The 24442-nt window shown below is 43.0% G+C and overlaps 1 protein-coding gene across 1 annotated transcript in view; it reads left to right on the forward strand.

Moving 5' to 3' along the window:
- Positions 1 to 24442, forward strand: part of LOC128636185 (phosphofurin acidic cluster sorting protein 1) — a 148009-nt gene that overhangs the window by 117775 nt on the left and 5792 nt on the right. The window contains exons 16-18 of the mRNA XM_053689233.1: positions 5124 to 5166; positions 5275 to 5410; positions 5533 to 5729. Coding sequence (XP_053545208.1) covers positions 5124 to 5166; positions 5275 to 5410; positions 5533 to 5729 — 376 coding nt within the window. The remainder of the gene's footprint in view (positions 1 to 5123; positions 5167 to 5274; positions 5411 to 5532; positions 5730 to 24442) is intronic.

The raw sequence follows: 24442 nt of genomic DNA on the forward strand, positions 1-24442 counted from the left end.
CGTGGGGACAGGTAGGCGCCGCCGCAGAGCTGTGGCGAGATGCAAGTGTAATTTTCTGCCCCTAAGGGGTTATGCATATTTAGAGTGTAAATTCATAGGGAAAGCTAGCGTAAAGTAATAGTGCTTCCCTGTTATTACATTGTCGAGTGCTGAGCAGTAAAACTTGTACAGCTTTGTTTTTTAAAGACACAGTACACTCAGTTTTTTTTCAAAGTCTTTGTTCTCAGTGATATTAGGCTGCTTGCTTGTTATTTTAATTACAGTTTATTTCTCAGTACCACGACCAATATTGCTTTTGCTTATATTTTGCCATGGATGACCTTCAGGACAGTACATGTTCTATGTGTTTAAATGCCAATGTGGAACCCCCTATAACTTTTTGTCCCTCATGCACTGAGAGGGCATTACAGTTTAGAGAACAAATTTTCTTTAATGCAAGTATATCTAAGGATGTTTCTCAGACTGATGAAATTCAGGGTATGCCGCAACTTTCTCCCCAAGCGTCACAGCCTTTAACGCCTGCTCAGGTGACGCCGTGTTCTTCAACGGCGTCTGCTACGTTCACCCTGCAGGATATTGCTACAGTTATGTCGTCTACTCTTTCAGAGGCGTTATCTGCTTTGCCAGTACTGCAAGGCAAATGCAGTAGGAAAGAGGCCCATGTGGTCCATGCGACTTCTGATGCTTTGATGGCGATCTCCGATGTACCCTCCCAGGGCTCTGAATTGGGGGGTATGGAGGCTTTGTCCGAGGGGGAACTTTCTGACTCAGGAAGTGCATTGCCCCCGGCAGATTCGGACGTGATGTCTTTCAGGTTTAAGCTTGAACACCTTCGCCTGTTGCTACGGGAGGTTTTGGTGACTATGGACATCTGTGATTCAATTGTGGTCCCTCCAGAGAAATTGAGTAAGACGGACAGGTATTTAGAAGTCCCTTCTTATTCTGACGTTTTCCCTGTTCCTAAAAGGACTTCGGATATTATTGCTAAGGAATGGGAGAGACCGGATATTCCATTCTCCCCTTCTCCTGTTTTCAAGAAAATGTACCCTATAGCTGACGCCATTCGGGATTCTTGGCAGACGATCCCTAAGGTGGAGGGAGCTATATCCACCTTGGCTAAACTAACTACTATCCCTATCGAGGATAGTTGTGCCTTCAAAGACCCTATGGATAAGAAGTTGGAGGGTCTCCTCAAAAAGATCTATGTTCATCAAGGGTGGCTATTGCAACCGGCGGCCTGCATTGTTACAGTCACAACGGCGGCTGCTTTTTGGTTTGATGCCTTAGAAGAGTTGCTTAAAACTGAGACTTCTTTGGAAGAAATACAAGATAGAATTAAAGCTCTTAAGTTAGCTAATTCTTTTATTACTGATGCGTCCTTTCAGATTACCAAATTGGCGGCTAAGAGTTCAGGATTTTCCATTTTAGCACGCAGAGCCTTATGGTTAAAGTCTTGGTCTGCGGATGTGTCATCTAAATCTAAGCTTTTGGCTATTCCTTACAAGGGGAAGACCCTGTTCGGGCCTGACTTGAAGGAGATTATTTATGACATCACGGGAGGCAAGGGTCACCTCCTCCCTCAGGATAAAAAGCCCAATCAGAGAGGGCAACAGAGTAATTTTCGTTCCTTTCGAAATTTCAAGGGAGTTTCCTCTTCCGCTAAACAGGAAGGGAATTTTTCACAAACCAAGTCCACTTGGAGACCCAACCAGTCTTGGAACAAAGGTAAACAATCCAAGAAGCCAGCTGCTGCTACCAAGTCAGCATGAAGGGTCGACCCCCGATCCGGGAAAGGATCTAGTAGGGGGCAGACTTTCTCACTTTGTCCAGGCTTGGATAAGAGATGTTCAGGATCCTTGGACACTAGAAATTGTGTCTCAGGGGTATCAGTTGGAGTTCAGAAATTCTCCCCCCAGAGGAAGGTTCCTTCTTTCTCGATTATCTGTCGACCAGATAAAAAGAGAGGCATTCTTACGTTGTGTAGGAGACCTCTTTTCCATTGGAGTAATATGTCCCGTTCCGACACAGGGACAGGGGTTTTATTCAAATCTGTTTGTAGTTCCCAAAAAGGAGGGAACATTCCAACCCATTCTAGATCTGAAAAATCTAAACAAGTTTCTCAGGGTTCCATCTTTCAAGATGGAAACTATTCGTACCATTCTTCCATTGATCCAGGAGGGTCAATTTATGACTACCATGGATCTAAAGGATGCATATCTACATGTTCCTATCCACAAAGATCACAAGTTTCTCCGTTTTGCCTTTCTGGACAAACATTTTCAGTTCGTGGCTCTTCCTTTCGGTTTGGCCACAGCGCCCAGAATCTTCACAAAGGTTCTGGGGTCTCTTCTAGCGGTCCTCAGGCCGCGGGGCATTGCAGTTGCGCCTTATCTGGACGATATTCTGATCCAGGCGTCGTCTTATCAGCTAACAAAGTTTCATACCGACATTGTTCTGTCTTTTCTAAGGACTCACGGGTGGAAAGTGAATCTAGAAAAGAGTTCGTTAGTTCCACAGACCAGGGTTCCTTTCTTGGGAACTCTAATCGACTCTCTGTCCATGAAGATCTTTTTGACAGACGTCAGAAAGTTAAAGATTCTGAATACATGCCGAGCCCTTCAGTCCAATCCTCGGCCATCAGTGGCTCAGTGCATGGTGGCAATTGAATTGATGGTGGCGGCAATGGACATCATTCCATTTGCTCGTTTTCATCTCAGACCTCTACAACTGAGCATGCTAAAACAGTGGAATGGAGATTATGCAAATTTGTCTCCTCAAATAGATCTAGATCAGGAGACAAGGGATTCTCTTCTATGGTGGTTGTCGCCGGATTATCTGTCCCAAGGGACATGCTTCCGCAGACCCTTATGGTTGATAGTGACAACGGACGCCAGCCTGATAGGATGGGGAGCAGTCTGGAACTCCCTGAGGGCTCAGGGTGTGTGGACTCGATCGGAGTCTCTCCTTCCCATCAATTTCCTGGAGTTGAGAGCAATATTCAATGCGCTTCAGGCTTGGCCTCAGTTGGCTTCGGCCAAATTCATCAGATTCCAGTCGGACAACATTACGACTGTAGCTTACATCAATCATCAGGGAGGAACAAGGAGTTCCTTAGCGATGACAGAAGTAGCCAAGATAATTCAGTGGGCGGAGGCTCACTCTTGTTATCTGTCGGCAATCTACATCCCAGGAGTGGAAAACTGGGAAGCGGATTTTCTGAGCAGACAGACATTTCATTGAGGAGAGTGGGAACTCCATCCGGAGGTATTTGCCGACCTGATTCTCAGATGGGGCAGGCCGGAGTTGGATCTCATGGCGTCTCGTCAGGATGCCAAGCTTCAGAGATACGGGTCCAGGTCCAGGGATCCCCAGGCTGAGCTGATAGATGCCTTGGCAGTGCCTTGGTCCTTCAGCCTAGCTTATGTGTTTCCTCCATTTGCTCTCCTTCCCCGGGTGATTGCTCGAGTCAAACAGGAGAGGGCATTGGTGATACTTATCGCCCCTGCGTGGCCTCGCAGGACTTGGTATGCCGATCTGGTGGACATGTCATCTCAGCCACCGTGGAAGCTTCCATTGAAGGAAGACCTTCTCATTCAGGGACCCTTCCATAATCCGAATCTAGTTTCTCTGCAGCTAACTGCTTGGAGATTGAACGCTTGATTTTATCTAAGCGAGGGTTCTCTGATTCGCTCATTGATACCTTGATTCAGGCACATAAGCCTGTTACTAGAAAGATTTACCATAAGATATGGCCTAAATATCTTTATTGGTGCGAATCCAAGGGACACTCATGGAGTAGGGTTAGGATTCCCAGGATTTTGTATTTTCTCCAAGAAGGATTGGAGAAAGGATTGTCAGCAAGTTCCTTAAAGGGACAGATTTCTGCTTTGTCTATTTTGTTACACAAGCGTCTGGCAGATGTTCAATCTTTTTGTCAGGCTCTGACTAGAATCAGACCTGTGTTTAGACCAATTGCTCCTCCTTGGAGTTTGAATTTAGTTCTTAATGTTCTTCAAGGGGTTCCGTTCGAACCTATTCATTCCATAGATATTAAGTTGTTATCTTGGAAGGTTTTATTTTTGGTTGCTATTTCTTCTGCTCGCAGAGTTTCTGAGCTTTCGGCATTACAATGTGATTCTCCTTATCTTATTTTCCATGCGGATAAGTGGTTTTACGTACCAAACCTGGTTTTCTTCCTAAGGTTGTTTCTAATAAGAATATTTATCAGGAAATTATTGTTCCTTCCTTGCGTCCTAATCCTTCTTCTAAAAAGGAGCGTTTGTTACATAATTTGGACGTGGTCTGTGCCTTGAAGTTTTACTTACAGGCGACTAAGGATTTTCGTCAATCGTCTTCCTTGTTTGTCATTTTTTCTGGGAAACATAGGGGTCAGAAAGCTACGGCTACCTCCCTTTCTTTTTGGCTTGCTTTGCTTATGAGACTGCTGGACAGCAGCCTCCTGAAAGAATTACGGCTCATTCTGCTACGGCTGTGGCTTCCTCATGGGCATTCAAAAATGATGCTTCTGTTGAACAGATTTTCAAAGCTGCAACTTGGTCGTCTCTTCACACTTTTTCCAAATTTTACAAATTCGATACTTTTGCCTCGTCTGAGGCTGTTTTTGGGAGGTAAGTTCTTATAGCAGTGGTGCCTTCCGTTTAGATTCCCTGTCTTGTCCCTCCCGTTTCATCCGTGTACTATAGCTTTGGTATTGTATCCCACAAGTAAGGATGAAATCCGTGGACTCATTGTATCTAGTAAAAGAAAATGAAATTTATTCTTACCTGATAAATTTGTTTCTTTTACGATACGATGAGTCCACGGCCCACCCTGTTTTTCTAAGACAGGTCTTTAATTTTGTTAAACTTCAGTCACCTCTGCACCTTGGCTTTTCCTCTCTCTTCCTAACTTCGGTCGAATGACTTGAGTGGGAGGGAAGGGAGGAGCTATATATACAGCTCTGCTGTGGTGCTCTTTGCCTCCTCCTGCTGACCAGGATGCGATATCCCACAAGTAAGGATGAAATCCGTGGACTCAACGTATCGTAAAAGAAACACATTTATCAGGTAAGAATAAATTTCATTTTTGTTTCTAAGATTTCCCTTTGTGTTTGGCATTTACAGGTTGTCAAAGTTGGTCTGGTCGAGACATCTCCTCCAAACACTGGTAGGTGAAGGGATACCACACCCACGTGTTCTGCATTGCCTTTATCTTTCATAATTTTGTTGTTCCTCTGCTCTTTCCTCATCACATCGTTTTATTCCTTTTTTGCAGACGCAGAAGATTCAGTCTCTCTTGGTTCCGGTCTGCCGTCCACATCTCCTCCTTCCTCCTCTATATTACCACGAGATGGATCAGCCACTCCTCCCTCCTCTCCCTCAATGAATGCAGGCCTCCAAGGAAATGCAGGGTGAGAGAGAAAGAAAGTGAAAGAGGAAGGTTTGAGGTTGGAAGAGAATCTGTTATCAGGGTGGGACATAGTTTAGAGTAAAGCTTATTTTATTGTCACTCTTTATCCGCTTACTTCCTCAGTACTACTTCAGATGCGCTCGGGCTGCAGGTGGATTACTGGTTAACCTGTGACCGGAGGCGTGAGAAGGAGGGAGGTGGGAAAAACACGCTGCGAAGTATCTTCCGCTCTGTGGTTGTGTCCCGTCTGCCAGGACCAGACACCCCACCTGGGAGTATGAGCCTGAGTGTGGTGACCGCAGAGCCACGAAACAAAAAGGGTAAGATAATGCTGCGCCACCCTTCTGTTCCTCTTAATACTGGGTGGTTTAGGGGACTAACTATTTATTTGTGGGTTTAGCTTGACATAGTCTCCCCCATAGCTTGAGAATTTGTTTCACTAAAATAAGAATTATTTGCAAAAATAACACTAACCTGTTTTTGAATTAAATGACCTCTCCAATAAAAGCACTGACAAATTTACCATCAAGTAAAGATTTGGGTGGTCTTTATGGCACAACATGTAGGGGATTTGGTTTTGGATCAGACAGTTATGGTTGTTGTTTCAGAGGATACCAATGGTAAAAAGACAAATGTTATTATTGTTATTATTGTCTGGCTACGTTACATTTTAAGGGGCATTAAAGGATCACTAAAATCAAACTAAACTCATGATTCAGATAGAGCACACAATTTTAAACAACTTTCCAATTCACATCCATTATCTAAATATGCACCATATTTTTATATGCAAACACCAGCTCTATTAAGCATCTTCAAAAGTCACAAAATATGTTGCAATTTGTTTTCCATTAATTAAACTCATTTATGAGGAATTAAAGTTTGAGTTTTAAAGGGACATTCCAGCCAAAATTGGAATGCACAGGGTGCATTTATGTTGTGAATAGAAGCATTTTGCTGTATATATTTATTAGCAAAAATGCTTATAGTAAAAGCTATAGCTGTTTCAAGTGTTTCTTAAGTATGCACCGTGCACCAGCATTTTATACACAACACTTGCTTAAAGAGCCTAAGCTGCTTGTATCATTTGGTAATGACTCTATTGAGATTGCTAAAATGATACTAACCCCACTGGCTGGCTGAGCAACTGCAGTATTTAACTGCTGCACTGAGAATATCTAAGCATGCATGCTGACACAAATGCTAAATGCTAAATATTGTAAATATATTTTCTTTCCTAAGACATGGAGAGTCCACGACGTCATTCCAATTACTAGTGGGATATTCAACTCCTTGCCAGCAGGAGGAGGCAACGAGCACCCCAGCAAAGCTGTTAAGTGTAACTTCCCTTACCCATAATGCCCAGTCATTCTCTTTGCCTCTGTTAATGGAAATGGAGGTTGTGCGAAGTTGGTGTCTGAAGACTTTTAATCCTTTTATGGGTACTTTTCCCTGCAAGCAAGGATTGGGGTTTAGCTGTGCCCATGTCAATATCTTCAGTAAGAGTAATGGTGGCTTTTAAGCAGTTAAAAGGCGGCAAGGTAGTCCTTGCTTTTATTTTAACACTTTGCTTCCCCTTTGAAAAAAGCCAGAGTTGGTTATTTTCCTACAGGTCTAGTACCTGCCACACCTAAGGAGCCGCATCTGTCCTGCAGGATCTAAGGTAAGTGCCTTTGCCTTCTAGGTGCTAAAGGACAGCAGCAGGTTAATCCTCTTATGGATCCTTTTTCTGGTACAAGTTTTCCTTTTCTAGTTAAAGGAGCAGTTCACTCATGGGAATGGAGTTCACTGGCAGCAATAATACTATATAAACAAGTAAAGGAGATGAAAATGCATAATTATAGTAGTTTGTAAAACATATTTTTTTACCTTTTTTTCTATTCTTCTTTTCAGTTCAGCTCAATGTCCCTGGAATGCCCTGATTAAAGGGCAGTGCTACAATACTCTGTTACCCCGCCCCATGGCCAATCAAAATTCTTTAGTAAATTATATGCTAAAACTGTAAACCTCAAATGCGCACATTATATGTATTTCTATGTATGAGATGTGTTATCTGCACTGAGCTCAATCAGTTGCAGTCTTTGTACTGCAGCTTCACGATATTATACATTGTTTCAGTTTGCATACATACTTTATTATAGCCCGTGATCAGTGAGGTTAGCAGTGGGTAAATAGTAATATTATGCTTCAGAGCTGCAGCTAACAAACATATAAATGAGCTCTTTTGTGGAATTATTCATTTACTATATATACCTACTGTTTATATAAAACTTCTTCTGCTGTATCAGCAGTATGGGCAAACGGTTAGTGGAAGAGTGAGCCGTGAACAAGTAAAGGAATTCCTGCTAAGCAAAAGGAGGCTTTGCTGTCACTGTACTCATGCACACCATATAGAGATTTAGAGACGAGCTGTAAAGTCCTCTCACATAGTTCGGATGAATGGCGCTGAATAAATTAAATAGCAACAGAGAGTGAGAAAATGATGTTTATTGTAAGCTCAGCACTAGTATTTTTAACTATGCCAGAAATTTCTTTTAAAAATCATTCTTAATTTGTGTAAACTGTCCCTTTTAAAGTGAAGGTCAATTTTGATGAATTAAAGTGCCCTTGTTTTTAATAGGATTATTAAAAACCGGGCACTAATTCATCAAAATTGACCTTCACTTTAAGGATACATTTTTGGGGACAGATATACATTACGTGTTTAACTTGAGAAATCTACACAGTTTGAGAGGATTTCACTTGGCTGAGGAGTTCACTTTATTGTTGGAGAACATTACATTTCTTGGGACTTTGTACAGAGATGTTGCTTTGCGGTTTTTATTAACAAGCTCTTCTCTGTTTATTGCCATCAGTGGCACAGCTTTTATTATATTTCAAGACATGTGGGGACAGTTTTTTAGAGAGTTATGTTCAGCGGTTGTTATTTAGCCGTTTTTCTCTCTATTGCGCGCGTTTTCAGTGGTGCAGTGTATTTTTCCCAGCTCTCGTGACGCCCGCACTTCTGCTATTACTGAACGGAGCTCAGTATGTGTGGTGCGTAGGAGTGCCTTTCAGCGAGAGTTTGTGTCGGATCCTTGATCGCAGCTAAGCGGATCGTTAGAGGATTAGTGTACTCAGCATTTCCAATTACTACTGGGGTATTTTTCTCTTGTACGGTAGGAGCCTTCAGGCATCTGAAGTGTTTTTATTTTAGGCTATCTATTTTATGTGATTAAATAGGAACGCCTAATTCTTATCAACCTTAATTTTATTTGATATTTTAATTTAAATTTGGGTTATATTTTTCTGTGGCTGTGAATACAGTAATGGATCCTGATTTAGATAAGTCAATGTCTGTGGACAAGTGCTTACTGTGTTTAGAGGCTAAAACTGTCCTGCCAATGCAATTTTGTTCCTCATGCTTATCAAAACTTTAGATTTAAACTTAAACATCTTCGGTTACTAGTGAAAGAGGTTCTAGCTACTTTAGACGACTCTGAACCTTCGGTTGCTGTCAACCCCACAAAGTCTTCTAAATTGGATAGAGTTTATGATTCCCCATCTTCTGAGGAGGTTTTTCCTGTCCCTAGGAAGATGTCTGAAATTATTGCTCAGAAATGGGATAAGCCAGGGGTTCCTTTTTCTCCCTCACCTGTTTTTAAAAAGATGTTTCCTGTTGCCGACTCTATTCGTGACTCATGGCACACTGTTCCTAAGGTAGAAGGTGCTATTTCTACTCTGGCTAAGAGAACTACCATTCCTATAGAGTATAGTTGCTCTTTTAAGGACCCAATGGATAAGAAGCTAGAGGCTTACTTGAAAGATGTATATCCATCAAGGGTTACAGTGGCAACCAGCAGCGAGTATTGCTACGGTTGCAGAAGATGCATCTTATTGGTGCAATGCATTGTCTGATCTTATTACAGAGGAAACTACAGTAGAGGAGATCCAAGATAGGATCAAAGCTATCAAATTGGCCAATACTTTTATCTGTGATGCCAATATGCAAATAATCTGTTTGGGAGCTAAGATGTCTAGTTTCACGGTACTAGCTCGCAGGGCTCTATGGTTAAAATCTTGTTCGACCAATGTCTCTTCTAAGGCCAAGCTTTTGGCTTTACTTTACAAGGGAAAGACTTTGTTTGGACCTGGTCTGGCAAAGATCATTTCAAAGATTTCAGGTGGAAAGGGTTCTTTCCTACCTTAGGACAAGAAGAATTAGACCTAGAGGTCGTCAGACAAAAGTCCTTCTCTTCTAAACCAAATCAACCCAGATCTTCTTGGAAATCCAACCAGGTTTGGAACAAGGGAAAACAAAACAAGAAGCCTTCTGCTGACTCTAAATCAACATGAAGGTTCCGCCCCTGATTCCAGTGTAGATCAGGTGGGGGGCAGGATTTCTCTTTTTCATAGAGCCTGGATACGTGATGTCCCACACCCTTGGGCGGTGGATATAGTATCACAGGGTTACAGAATGGGATTCAAGTCTTGCCCTCCTAGGGTCAGATTTCTCCTGTCAAGACTATCCTCAAACCAAATAAAGAAGGTGGCTTTCTTAAACTGTGTAAACATCCTATACAGTCTGGGAGTTATTGTTCCTGTCCCTCTAACAGAACAGGGATTCTATTCAAATCTATTTGTGGTTCCCAAAAAGGAGGAACTTTTCGTCCCATTCTAGACCTCAAGTGTCTCAACAAATTCCTCAGGGTTCCGTCCTTCAAGATTGAAACTGTTCGTTCCATATTTTCTTTTGGTACAGGAAGGTCAGTTTATGACGACCATAGACCTGAAGGACACATACCTTCACGTTCTCATTTACAGGGAACACCATCAGTATCTGAGGTTTGCCTTTCTAGACAAGCACTTCCAATTTGTTGCACTTGACCACGGCTCCCAGAATATTCACAAAGGTTCTGGGGGCGCTATTGGCTGTGATCAGATCCCAGGGAATTGCTGTAGTGCCTTATCTAGATGACAGCTTGGTTCAGGCATCATCTTTTCAACTAGCTCAATCTCATACAGAGATGCTGTTGTTTTTCTATGTTCCCATGGGTGGAAGGTGAATTTGGAGAAAAGTTCTCTTGAACCATCTACCAAAGTGTGTTTCCTAGGGACTATAATAGAATCCCTGTCCATGAAGATTTTTCTGACGGAGGTCAGAAAAGACAAGATTCTTGCTTCCTGCCTTTCTCTCCAGTCTGCTTTTCGTTCATCTGTAGCCCAATGCATAGAGGTGATTGGTCTAATGGTGGCGTCCATGGACATCATTCCTTTTGCTTGGTTCCATCTATGACCGCTGTAGCTTTGTATGCTCCGTCAATGGAACGGAGATCATTCTGATTTATCTAACAAGAAACTCTCTCGTGGTGGGTGTCACAGCAATATCTGTCTCGGGGAACTTGCTTTCTAAAACCTTTCTGGGAAATTGTAACTATGGATGCCAGCCTGAGCTGTTTGGGCCCTCTAAAGGCTCAGGGCCTGTGGTCTCGAGAAGTGTCCTCTCTTCCCATAAACATCTTGGAGTTGAGAGCTATCTTCAATGCCCTATCAGTGTGGCCTCAACTGTCATTAGTCCAGTTTATAAGATTCCAATCAGACAACATCACCTCAGTGGCTTACATCAACCACCAGGAAGGGGCTCTGAGTTCCTTAGCCATGAGGGAGGTGACTTCCATTCTGCAGTGGGCGAAAGCCCACGATTTTCTCCAATCTGCCATCCACATCCCAGGAGTGGACAACTGAGAAGCAGATTTTCTGAGCAGACAGACCTTTCATCCCGGGGAGTGGGCTCTCCATCCGGAAGTGTTTTCTCAGATATCCCTCAAGTGTGGGGTTCCAGAGTTGGATCTGATGGCATCCCGCCAAACGCCAAGGTTCCAAAGTATGGTTCAAGGTCAAGGGTTTCTCAGGCCGTTCTGATAGATGCTCTAGCCATTCCTTGGAGTTTTTCTCTGGCTTATCTGTTTCCTCTGTTTGCTCTCCTTCCACGAGTCATTGCTCGTATCAAACAGGAGAGAGCATCATTGATACTAATAGCTCCTGCATGGCCTCGCAGGATCTGGTTTGCGGATCTAGTGAGGATGTCATTTCTACCTCCTTGGAGGTTCCCTCAGAGAAAAGACCTTCTACTTCAAGGTCCTTTCCTCCATCCAAACCTAGATTCTCTGAAGCTAACTGCTTGGAGATTGAACGCCTAGTTCTGTCTAAACATGTTTTTTCTGAAGCGGTCATTTAAACTATGATTCAGGCTCGAAAACCGGTTATTCACAAGATTTACCATAAGATATGGTGTATATATCTTTCTTGGTGTGAATCTAAGGGGTTCTCCTGGAGCCGGGTGAGGATTCCCCAGATTTTGTCCTTTCTTCAGGATGGACTGGATAAGGGTTTATCGGTCAGTACTCTAAAGGGTCAGATTTATGCGTTACCTATTCTTTTGCACAAACGTCTGGCAGACCTACCAGATGTTCAAGCCTTTGTACAGGGCCTGGTTAGAATTAGGCCTGTGTTTAAACCTGTTGCTCCTCCATGGAGCCTTAATTTAGTTCTTAAAGTTTTGCAGCAGGCTCCCGTTTGAGCCAATGCATGTTGTTGATATAAAACTGTTATCTTGGAAAGTTTTGTTTCTTGTTGCCATTTCTTCCGCTTGCAGAGTGTCTGAGCTTTCAGCTCTGCAGTGTGATTTCCCCCTACCTTATTTTTCATGCAGATAAGGCGGTCCTTCGTACCAAATTGGGTTTTCTCCCTAAGGTGGTCTCGGATCAAAACATTAATCAGGAAATTGTTGTTCCTTGGATGTTGTGTGAACTCTAAAATTTTACTTACAAGTTACTAAAGATTTTCTGCAATCTTCTGCCCTGTTTGTTGTTTTCTCTGGAAAACGTAAGGGTCAGAAGGCCACTTCTACTACTCTGTCTCTTTGGTTGAGAAGTTTGTTTCATTTGGCTTATGAGACTGCTAGACAGCAGCCTCCTGAGAGAATTACAACTCATTCCACTAGGGTCTCCTCTTCTTGGGCTTTCAAAAATTAAGCTTCTGTGGAACAGATTTGCAAGACAGCTACATAGACCTCTCTGCATACTTTTTCAAAATTCTACAAATTTGATACTTTTGCCTCGGCTGAGGCTTCTTTTAGGAGAAAGGTTCTTCAAGCGGTGGTGCCTTCTGTTTAGGTCTTCCTGCCTTTTTCTCCCTTCCTGTTCATTCCGTGTCCTCTAGCTTGGGTATTGGTTCCCACTAGTAGTTGGAATGACGTTGTGGACTCTCCATGTCTTAGGAAAGAAAACAAAATGTATGCTTACCTGATGATAAATTTCTTTCTTTCTAATGACATGGTGAGTCCACGGATCATCTAATTACTATTGGGAATATCACTCCTGGCCAGCAGGAGGCGGCAAAGAGCACCACAGCTAGGCTGTTAAATATTACCTCCCTTCCCTCCAACCCCAGTCATTCTCTTTGCCTACATTAGAGCAAGGAAGAGGTAAAGTTTAGGTGTCTGGAAAGATTCTTCAATCAAGATTTTATTATTTTTCAGCAGTACAAGCTTGTGCTGTTTTTCTACTAGGGTGTAGCCGTAGTCCATGTCAGTCTCTTCAGTAGAGCAGTGGTGGCTTTTAAGCAATGGGAACTTGTGGGGTACAGTCCTCACTGCGCCTCCTATGTAGTTAATGCTGCCCTAATATTGAAAGCCTGAGTAAGATTACTCGGTCTTTATCTCTTTTTCCACAGGTCCATGTGAGGGAGAATGCCTTTCAGACCTAGTGAGCTGCCCTGCTGCCAGGCACATTTTGTGGAGGTAAGTGCTAAGTTTATTTTTCTAGCAGGCATTACAGAAAAATATTGGCACTTTAAACAGTTAATCTGTGGGAAAATTAGACTCATTTTTCCTATTGGAGGTTATAGGACAGTGGGAGGCAGTTGGTGCAGGCACTGGGGACTATGATGTTAGTTCCTTTTTATTGTTACCGTTACGGTGGTTATACTTTGCAGCTTTATTTAATATTTAATGCTGGCTGGGAGGTTCTGGTGACGCCCACGATGGGCACTTTTTCTCCCTAGTCATTTCCGGAGTTCGGAGGTGTCCCTTCTAGTTGCGGTTCCGTTTTTTTTATATCAGCAGTAACCGGATACATTGCAGAACAGTTCTGTTTGAGTCTGGATATTAACAATTACTGAGGGGGAAGTTCTTTTCTCCGGTGGTCTGCAGGACAGGTAGGCACCGCAGCAGAGCTGGCTGAGGTGTAGAGGCTGTCAGGGGAGTTAATAGAGGTTTTTATGTGATATGAATAAAAAGTTACCGTTTAAAATTTAGTTGAAATAATTTTTATTGTCATGGATCACATCAAATACAACATAATAAAACAGTGTGCTGGGTTACAATGTCCTAGTATTCTTAAAACAATTAAAGTTTTCAGCACCCTGTTTATATCATTTTCATAAATTTTTCTCCCCACTTCCCTAACTCCCTCTCCACCCCCTCCCCCCTCTTATCCCATTTCCCTAAACCTAAACTTCATAACTGAATACAAAGAAAAACCTTTAACTTTAAACTTTTCCCGTCGAGCAGTGACAATGTTGTAGATTTCTTTAGAACGCTATATCTATATTTAAGAAAGTTCCTATTCTCTCCAATTTAATTGCCCTAAAAAAGCCTTATTGGTTACTTAGTGTTGATCTGTATGTACCTACATATTTCTGTTTATTTAAAATCCAGTGTATCCACATGTTTTGGAATCTCTCAGATGTCCCTTGTATCCATGCAGCTGATTCTAGCATATTATAAACATCTTCAATTTTGATCATTACCTCACCCCATTCTGGAGCCCCCACTTTCCATTTTCTAGCTATACATATTCTGGTTGCTGTACATATAATATTAACCCATCTATTAGTAATTGAGTTCATTGACTCCTGGGGGATATGTAGTAAGGCCTGTGAGGCTGATAATGTAAAGGAGTCGTCTAGAAATAGTTGAGAAAGCTTGTCCCATGTAGGTTGTATCTTTGGACACTCCCACCACATGTGAAAATAGGTCCCTATCCCATTACATCCCCGATAACATAATCTACTACCCTGTGTGGTGTAATGTGAGGATTTCAGTGGTGTAAGGTACCATCTATATGAGGTTTTTATTGAGTTTTCGATAAGGTCTGCCCCTATTAAGCTTCTCCTCATTGAGGAGAAAATCTGGCTCCAATCTTCTTTATCATAGGTTATAGCTAAATCTTGTTCCCATTTGTCATAAATTACCAATTTTGCTGAACTATTTGCTTCTTGAATGGCTAAGTATAAGCGTGTAATCATTTTTTTATTTCTACCGGGTGTCATTATCATTTGTTCCAGAGCAGTTTTTGGGCAGGCTGGGATGCTGCCTAGTCTATATGTATTTATAGCATGGGAAATTTGGAGATATAAAAACCAGTGCAATGTATTTGGGTGTATTTTATCTCTTAATTGTGTAAATGTCAACAACTTCCCATTGTCTAGGAAATCAGCTACCCTATATACCGTTTAAAATTTAAAGGGACTGTACCGTTTTTTGTGATTCTACTTTATAGACAAATAAAAGTATTTTATCTTTCATTTGAATTTATTTTGGGTAAAGATGGACCAAGAGGCCCTGCAGAATGTTACTTGTGCTTTATGCTTTGATGCTAATGTGGAACCACCAATCCCTTTCTGTTCTTTATGTATTGAGAGAACATTGAATTACAGGGATAAACTGTTTGAATCTGAGCCAGCATTGTCTAAAGAGGATGCTGTTCAGAGGTCTCCAGCTTTCTCCTCAAATGTCCCAAATTTTACCGTCCACACATGCAACTCAGGTTGGAGTTTCATTGCAGGACATCGCTACCCTTATGTCTTCTGTGGTAACTGATGTGTTGTCTGCTTTTCCCATGCTGCAGGGAAAGCGCAAGAGGAAATCTAAGGATTTAGGAAGCAAGGTGTCTGACACAGTTGTGGCTGTTCCGAATGTTCCTTCCCAGAAATCTGAGGAGGAAGATGCTTCGGTGGCATCTGAGGGAGAAATCTCAGACTCAGACAGTGTAACTCCTTCTTCTGATGCTGAAGTTGTATCCTTCAGGTTTAACCTAGAACACTTCTGTTTGTTACTTAAAGGGACACTAAACCCAAACATTTTCTTTCATGATTCAAGTAGAGAATATAATTTTAAACAACATTCCAATTTACTTCTATTATCTAATTTGCTTCATTCTTTAGATATCCTTTGTTTCAGAAATAGCAATGCAAAAGGATAAGCCAATCACGTAAGGCATCTATGTACATCAACCAATCAGCAGCTACTGAGCCTATCTAGCTATGCTTTTCAGCAAAGTATATCAAGAGAATAAAGCAAATTAGATATTAGAAGTAAATTAGAAAGTTGTTTAAAATGGCATGCTCTTTCTAAATCATGAAAGAAAAAAGTTGGGTTTTGTGTCCCTTTAAGGAGGTTTTGGCTACCTTGGACGACTCCGATACTACAGTCGTGGTCAATCCTAAAAAGTCTAGCAAGCTAAACAAGTAGTTTGAGGTACCTTCCATGGTGGAGGTTTTCCCTGTGCCGGATCGGGCTACAGAGATTATTGCTAAGGAATGGGAGAGACCTGGTATCCATTTTTCTCCATCCCCTATTTTTAAAAAGATGTTTCCTATTGCTTTCTCTATCATGGAGTCTTGGTAGACAGTCCCCAAGGTGGAAGGGGCAATTTCCACTTTGTCTAAGAGAACCACTATTCCCATAGAGGATAGTTGTTCTTTAAAGGATCCTATGGATAAGAAGTTGGAGGGATTGCTCAAGAAAATGTATGTTCATCAGGGGTTACAATGGCAACCTGCAGTGTGTATTGCTACTGTCACTAGTGCGGCAGCATACTGGTTTGATGCTTTGTCTGATTCTATTTAGACAGACACCCCCCTCGAAGAAATCCAGGATAGGATCAAGGCCCTTAAGTTGGCCAATTATTTTATTACGGATGCTTCTCTACAGGTTATAAAGCTGGGAGCAAAAATTTCTGGGTTCACCGTACTGGCCCGCAGAGCCTTATGGTTGAAATCCTGGTCTGCAGATGTGTCGTCTAAATCTAAACTTTTGGCGATTCCCTACAAGGGTAAGACCTTGTTTGGACCGGGCTTGGCTGAGATTATTTCCGACATTACGGGAGGAAAGGGTCATTTCCTCCCTCAGGATAAGAGGAATAAACAGAAGGGATGTCTCCCTCTACAAAGCAGGAACAGTCCAAGCCATCTTGGAGGTCCAACCAGTCATGGAACACGGGAAAGCAATCTAAGAAGCCCACTACTGACTTAAAGTCAGCATGAAGGGTTTGCCCCCGATATGGGACAGGATCTTGTGGGGTGCAGACTTTCCTTCTTTGCTCAAGCTTGGGTTCGGGATGTTCAGGATTCCTGGGCAGTGGACATCGTGTCCCAGGGATACAAACTAGAGTTCAAGACATTTCCTCCCAGGGGCAGGTTTCTGCTCTCAAGACTATCTGTAGACCAGATAAAGAGAGAGTCGTTCTTACACTGTGTTCGAGACCTTTCCGATATGGGAGTGATAGTTTCTGTTCCAATGCAGGATCAGGGTCTGGGATTTTATTTCAATCTGTTTGTGGTTCCCAAAAAAGAGGGATCTTTCAGACCAATTCTAGATCTCAAAACTTTAAAGTTCCTCAGAGTACCGTCCTTCAAGATGGAAACTATTCGTTCCATTCTTCCCTTGGTTCAAGAGGGTCAATTTATGACAACAGTAGATTTAAAGGATGCATACCTGCATATTCCCATCCAAAGGGATCATCACAAGTTCCTGAGGTTCGCTTTTCTAGACAAACACTTCCAGTTTGTGGCTCTTCCATTCAGCCTTGCTACAGCACCGAGAATTTTTTCAAAAGTCCTGGGATCTCTGTTGGCGGTGCTCCGGTTGCGGGGCATTGCAGTGGCACCTTATCTGGACGACATTCTGGTTCAGGAGACATCCTTTCATCAAGTGAACTCCCACATGGAAATGTTGTTATCCTTCCTGCGCTCTCACGGATGGAAGGTAAATTAGGGAAAGAATTCCTTAATTCCAGCTACAAGGGTAGTGTTCTTGGGAACCATAATAGATTCCCTATCGATGAAAATATTTCTTACAGAGGTCAGAAAATCAAAGATCTTCGATTCTTGTCGGGCACTGCAGTCCTCTCCTCGGCCGTCAGTGGCTCAATGTATAGGGGTAATCGGTCTGATGGTGGCTGCCATGGACATCATTCCTTTTGCCCGTTTCCACCTCAGGCCTCTGCAGTTATGCATGCTCAGACAATGGAAGGGGGATTATGCGTATCTGTCTCCGCGATTACATCTAGATCAGGAGACAAGAGATTCTCTTCGTTGGTGGTTGTCTCAGGAACATCTCTCCCAGGGAACCTGCTTCCACAGACCCACCTGGATGATTGTGACAACAGATGCCAGCCTGTTGGGGTGGGGATCAGTCTGTGGCTCTCTAGAGGCTCAGGGGACATGGACTCGGGAGGAGTCTGTTTTTCCAATAAACATTTTAGAGCTGAGGGCAATCTTCAATGCTCTTCTGGCCTGGCCTCAGTTAGCTTCAGCCTGGTTTATCAGGTTCCAGTCGGACAACATAACTTCAGTGACTTACATCAATCATCAGGGAGGAACTCAGAGCTCCTTGGCCACGATAGAGGTAGCCAAGATTATTCAGTGGGTGGAGACCCACAACTGCTCTCTATCTGCGATCCACATTCCAGGAGTGGACAATTGGGAAGCGGATTTTTTGAGCAGACAGACCTTTTACCCAGTGGAGTAGGAACTCCACCCGGAAGTGTTTTTCAGCTTGATTCTCAAATGGGGACAGCCGGAACTGGATCTCATGGCATCTTGTTAGAATGCTAAACTCCCGAGGTACGGGTCGAGGGATCCTCAGGCGGTATTGATAGATGCTCTGGCGGTCCCTTGGAATTTCAGTCTAACATACCTATTTCCTCCATTCCTCTCCTTCTTCGGGTCATTGCTTGAATCAAACAGGAGAGGGCATCGGTGATCCTCATTGCACTGGCGTGGCCTCGCAGGATCTGGTATGCAGACCTGGTGAAGATGTCATCTCTTCCACCTTGGAGACGTCCATTGCGGAAGGACCTTTTACTTCAAGGGCCCTTCCTTCACCCAAATCTAGTTTCTCTGAAGCTGACTGCTTGGAGATTGAACGCTTAATTTTATCTAAGCGTGGTTTTTCTGAGTCGTCATTGAGACCATGATTCAGGCTCGTAAGCCTGTGACTAGAAAGATTTACCATATGATATGACGGAAATATTTACATTGGTGTGAATCCAGAGGCTACTCTTGGAGTGGAGTTTGGATTCCTAAAATGTTGTCCTTTCTCCAGGAGGGTCTGGAGAAGGGCTTATCTGCGAGTACTTTGAAGGGTCAAATATCTGCTTTATCTATTTTGTTGCATAAACGTCTGGCAGATGTACCAGACGTGCAATCTTTCTGTCAGGCCTTGGTCAGAATCAGGCCTGTGTTCAAACCTGTTACTCCTCCCTGGAGTCTTAACCTTGTTCTTAAAGTTCTTCAACAGGCTCTGTTTGAGCCTATGCATTCCTTAGATATTAAGTTATTATCTTGGAAAGTTTTGTTTCTTGTTGCAATTTCTTCTGCCCGCAGAGTCTCAGAACTCTCTGCGTTGCAGTGTGAATCCCCTTACCTTATTTTTCATTCGGATAAGGTAGTTCTGCGTACTAAGTTGGGGTTCCTTCCTAAGGTGGTTTTGTATAGGAACATTAATCAAGAGATTGTGGTTCCTTCTTTGTGCACAACCTGGATATGGTGCGTGCGTTGAAATTCTATTTCTCCAACATAGGTGTGTCCGGTCCACGGCGTCATCCTTACTTGTGGGATATTCTCTTCCCCAACAGGAAATGGCAAAGAGCCCAGCAAAGCTGGTCACATGATCCCTCCTAGGCTCCGCCTTCCCCAGTCATTCTCTTTGCCGTTGTACAGGCAACATCTCCACGGAGATGGCTTAGAGTTTTTTGGTGTTTAACTGTAGTTTGTTATTTTAAAATAGTGCTGGTATGTACTATTTACTCTGAAACAGAAAAGAGATGAAGATTTCTGTTTGTAAGAGGAAAATGATTTTAGCAACCGTTACTAAAATCGATGGCTGTTTCCACACAGGACTGTTGAGAGGAATTAACTTCAGTTGGGGGAAACAGTGAGCAGACTTTTGCTGCTTGAGGTATGACACATTTCTAACAAGACGATGTAATGCTGGAAGCTGTCATTTTCCCTATGGGATCCGGTAAGCCATTTTTATTACATAAAGAAAAAAAGGGCTTCACAAGGGCTTTTAAGACTGTAGACATTTTCTGGGCTAAAACGATTGATATATAAGCATATTTTATACTTCATAGCTTTGAGGAATTATTTTATTCTTGGGAATTATGTAAAATAAACGGCAGGCACTGTATTGGACACCTTATTCTCTAGGGGCTTTCCCTAATCATAGGCAGAGCCTCATTTTCGCGCCTCTATTGCGCACTTGTTTTTGGGAAGCATGACATGCAGATGCATGTGTGAGGAGCTCTGATACATAGAAAAGACTTTCTGAAGGCGTCATTTGGTATCGTATTCCCCTTTGGGCTTGGTTGGGTCTCAGCAAAGCAGATACCAGGGACTGTAAAGGGGTTAAATATAAAAACGGCTCCGGTTCCGTTATTTTAAGGGTTAAAGCTTTCAAATTTGGTGTGCAATACTTTTAAGGCTTTAAGACACTGTGGTGAAATTTTGGTGAATTTTGAACAATTCCTTCATACTTTTTCACATTTGCAGTAATAAAGTGTGTTCAGTTTAAAATTTAAAGTGACAGTAACGGTTTTATTTTAAAACGTTTTTTGTACTTTGTTATCAAGTTTATGCCTGTTTAACATGTCTGAACTACCAGATAGACTGTGTTCTGTATGTGGGGAAGCCAAGGTTCCTTCTCATTTAAATAGATGTGATTTATGTGACACAAAATTTAGAGAAAATGATGCCCAAGATGATTCCTCAAGTGAGGGGAGTAAGCATGGTACTGCATCATCCCCTCCTTCGTCTACACCAGTCTTGCCCACACAGGAGGCCCCTAGTACATCTAGTGCGCCAATACTCCTTACTATGCAACAATTAACGGCTGTAATGGATAATTCTATCAAAAACATTTTAGCCAAAATGCCCACTTATCAGCGAAAGCGCGACTGCTCTGTTTTAGAAAATACTGAAGAGCATGAGGACGCTGATGATATTGGTTCTGAAGTGCCCCTACACCAGTTTGAGGGGGCCAGGGAGGTTTTGTCTGAGGGAGAAATTTCAGATTCAGGGAAAATTTCTCAACAAGCTGAACCTGATGTGATTACATTTAAATTTAAATTGGAACATCTCCGCGCCCTGCTTAAGGAGGTGTTATCTACTCTGGATGATTGTGAGAATTTGGTCATTCCAGAGAAATTATGTAAAATGGACAAGTTCCTAGAGGTCCCGGGGCCCCCCGAAGCTTTTCCTATACCCAAGCGGGTGGCGGACATTGTAAATAAAGAATGGGAAAGGCCCGGCATACCTTTCGTCCCTCCCCCTATATTTAAGAAATTGTTTCCTATGGTCGACCCCAGAAAGGACTTATGGCAGACAGTCCCCAAGGTCGAGGGGGCGGTTTCTACTCTAAACAAACGCACCACTATACCCATAGAAGATAGTTGTGCTTTCAAAGATCCTATGGATAAAAAATTAGAGGGTTTGCTTAAAAAGATGTTTGTTCAGCAAGGTTACCTTCTACAACCAATTTCATGCATTGTTCCTGTCACTACAGCAGCGTGTTTCTTGTTCGATGAACTAGAAAAGGCGCTCAATAAAGATTCTTCTTATGAGGAGATTTTGGACAGAATTCATGCTCTCAAATTGGCTAACTCTTTCACCCTAGACGCCACTTTGCAATTGGCTAGATTAGCGGCGAAAAATTCTGGGTTTGCTATTGTGGCGCGCAGAGCGCTTTGGCTAAAATCTTGGTCAGCGGATGCGTCTTCCAAGAACAAATTGCTTAACATTCCTTTCAAGGGGAAAACGCTGTTTGGCCCTGACTTGAAAGAGATTATTTCTGATATCACTGGGGGCAAGGGCCACGCCCTTCCTCAGGATAGGTCTTTCAAGGCCAAAAATAAACCTAATTTTCGTCCCTTTCGCAGAAACGGACCAGCCCCAAGTGCTACGTCCTCTAAGCAAGAGGGTAATACTTCTCAAGCCAAGCCAGCCTGGAGGCCAATGCAAGGCTGGAACAAAGGTAAGCAGGCCAAGAAACCTGCCACTGCTACCAAGACAGCATGAGATGTTGGCCCCCGATCCGGGACCGGATCTGGTGGGGGGCAGACTCTCTCTCTTCGCTCAGGCTTGGGCAAGAGATGTTCTGGATCCTTGGGCGCTAGAAATAGTCTCCCAAGGTTATCTTCTGGAATTCAAGGGGCTTCCCCCAAGGGGGAGGTTCCACAGGTCTCAATTGTCTTCAGACCACATAAAAAAACAGGCATTCTTACATTGTGTAGAAGACCTGTTAAAAATGGGAGTGATTCATCCTGTTCCATTAGGAGAACAAGGGATGGGGTTCTACTCCAATCTGTTCGTAGTTCCCAAAAAAGAGGGAACATTCAGACCAATCTTAGATCTCAAGATCCTAAACAAGTTTCTCAAGGTTCCATCGTTCAAAATGGAAACCATTCGAACAATTCTTCCTTCCATCCAGGAAGGTCAATTCATGACCACGGTGGATTTAAAGGATGCGTATCTACATATTCCTATCCACAAGGAACATCATCGGTTCCTAAGGTTCGCATTTCTGGACAAGCATTACCAGTTTGTGGCACTTCCGTTCGGATTAGCCACTGCTCCAAGAATTTTCACAAAGGTACTAGGGTCCCTTCTAGCGGTGCTAAGACCAAGGGGCATTGCAGTAGTACCTTACTTGGACGACATACTGATTCAAGCGTCGTCCCTTCCACAAGCAAAGGCTCACACGGACATTGTCCTGGCCTTTCTCAGATCTCACGGGTGGAAAGTGAACGTAGAAAAAAGTTCTCTATCTCCGTCAACAAGGGTTCCCTTCTTGGGAACAATAATAGACTCCTTAGGGATGAGGATTTTTCTGACAGAGGCCAGAAAATCAAAACTTCTAAACTCTTGTCAAATACTTCATTCTGTTCCTCTTCCTTCCATAGCGCAGTGCATGGAAGTAATAGGTTTGATGGTAGCGGCAATGGACATAGTTCCTTTTGCGCGAATTCATCTAAGACCATTACAACTGTGCATGCTCAGTCAGTGGAATGGGGACTATACAGACTTGTCTCCGACGATACAAGTAGATCAGAGGACCAGAGATTCACTCCGTTGGTGGCTGTCCCTGGACAACCTGTCACAGGGGATGAGCTTCCGCAGACCAGAGTGGGTCATTGTCACGACCGACGCCAGTCTGGTGGGCTGGGGCGTGGTCTGGGGACCCCTGAAAGCTCAGGGTCTTTGGTCTCGGGAAGAATCTCTTCTCCCGATAAATATTCTGGAACTGAGAGCGATATTCAATGCTCTCAAGGCTTGGCCTCAGCTAGCAAAGGCCAAGTTCATAAGGTTTCAATCAGACAACATGACGACTGTTGCGTACATCAACCATCAGGGGGGAACAAGGAGTTCCCTGGCGATGGAAGAAGTGACCAAAATCATTCAATGGGCGGAGACTCACTCCTGCCACTTGTCTGCAATCCACATCCCAGGAGTGGAAAATTGGGAAGCGGATTTTCTGAGTCGTCAGACATTTCATCCGGGGGAGTGGGAACTCCATCCGGAAATCTTTGCCCAAATTACTCAATTGTGGGGCATTCCAGACATGGATCTGATGGCCTCTCGTCAGAACTTCAAGGTTCCTTGCTACGGGTCCAGATCCAGGGATCCCAAGGCGACTCTAGTAGATGCACTAGTAGCTCCTTGGACCTTCAAACTAGCTTATGTATTCCCGCCGTTTCCTCTCATCCCCAGGCTGGTAGCCAGGATCAATCAGGAGAGGGCATCGGTGATCTTGATAGCTCCTGCGTGGCCACGCAGGACTTGGTATGCAGACCTGGTGAATATGTCATCGGCTCCACCATGGAAGCTACCTTTGAGACGAGACCTTCTTGTTCAAGGTTCGTTCGAACATCCGAATCTGGTCTCACTCCAACTGACTGCTTGGAGATTGAACGCTTGATCTTATCAAAGCGAGGGTTCTCAGATTCTGTCATTGATACTCTTGTTCAGGCCAGAAAGCCTGTAACTAGAAAAATCTACCACAAAATATGGAAAAAATATATCTGTTGGTGTGAATCTAAAGGATTCCCTTGGGACAAGATAAAAATTCCTAAGATTCTATCCTTTCTTCAAGAAGGTTTGGAGAAAGGATTATCTGCAAGTTCTTTGAAGGGACAGATTTCTGCCTTGTCTGTGTTACTTCACAAAAAGCTGGCAGCTGTGCCAGATGTTCAAGCCTTTGTTCAGGCTCTGGTTAGAATCAAGCCTGTTTACAAACCTTTGACTCCTCCTTGGAGTCTCAATTTAGTTCTTTCAGTTCTTCAGGGGGTTCCGTTTGAACCCTTACATTCCGTTGATATTAAGTTATTATCTTGGAAAGTTTTGTTTTTGGTTGCAATTTCTTCTGCTAGAAGAGTTTCAGAATTATCTGCTCTGCAGTGTTCTCCTCCTTATCTGGTGTTCCATGCAGATAAGGTGGTTTTGCGTACTAAACCTGGTTTTCTTCCGAAAGTTGTTTCTAACAAAAACATTAACCAGGAGATAGTCGTGCCTTCTTTGTGTCCGAATCCAGTTTCAAAGAAGGAACGTTTGTTGCACAATTTGGATGTAGTTCGTGCTCTAAAATTCTATTTAGATGCTACAAAGGATTTTAGACAAACATCTTCCTTGTTTGTTGTTTATTCTGGTAAAAGGAGAGGTCAAAAAGCAACTTCTACCTCTCTCTCTTTTTGGCTTAAAAGCATCATCAGAT

This window comes from Bombina bombina, chromosome 7, assembly GCF_027579735.1.
Source record: "Bombina bombina isolate aBomBom1 chromosome 7, aBomBom1.pri, whole genome shotgun sequence".
Classification (NCBI taxonomy): domain Eukaryota; kingdom Metazoa; phylum Chordata; class Amphibia; order Anura; family Bombinatoridae; genus Bombina; species Bombina bombina.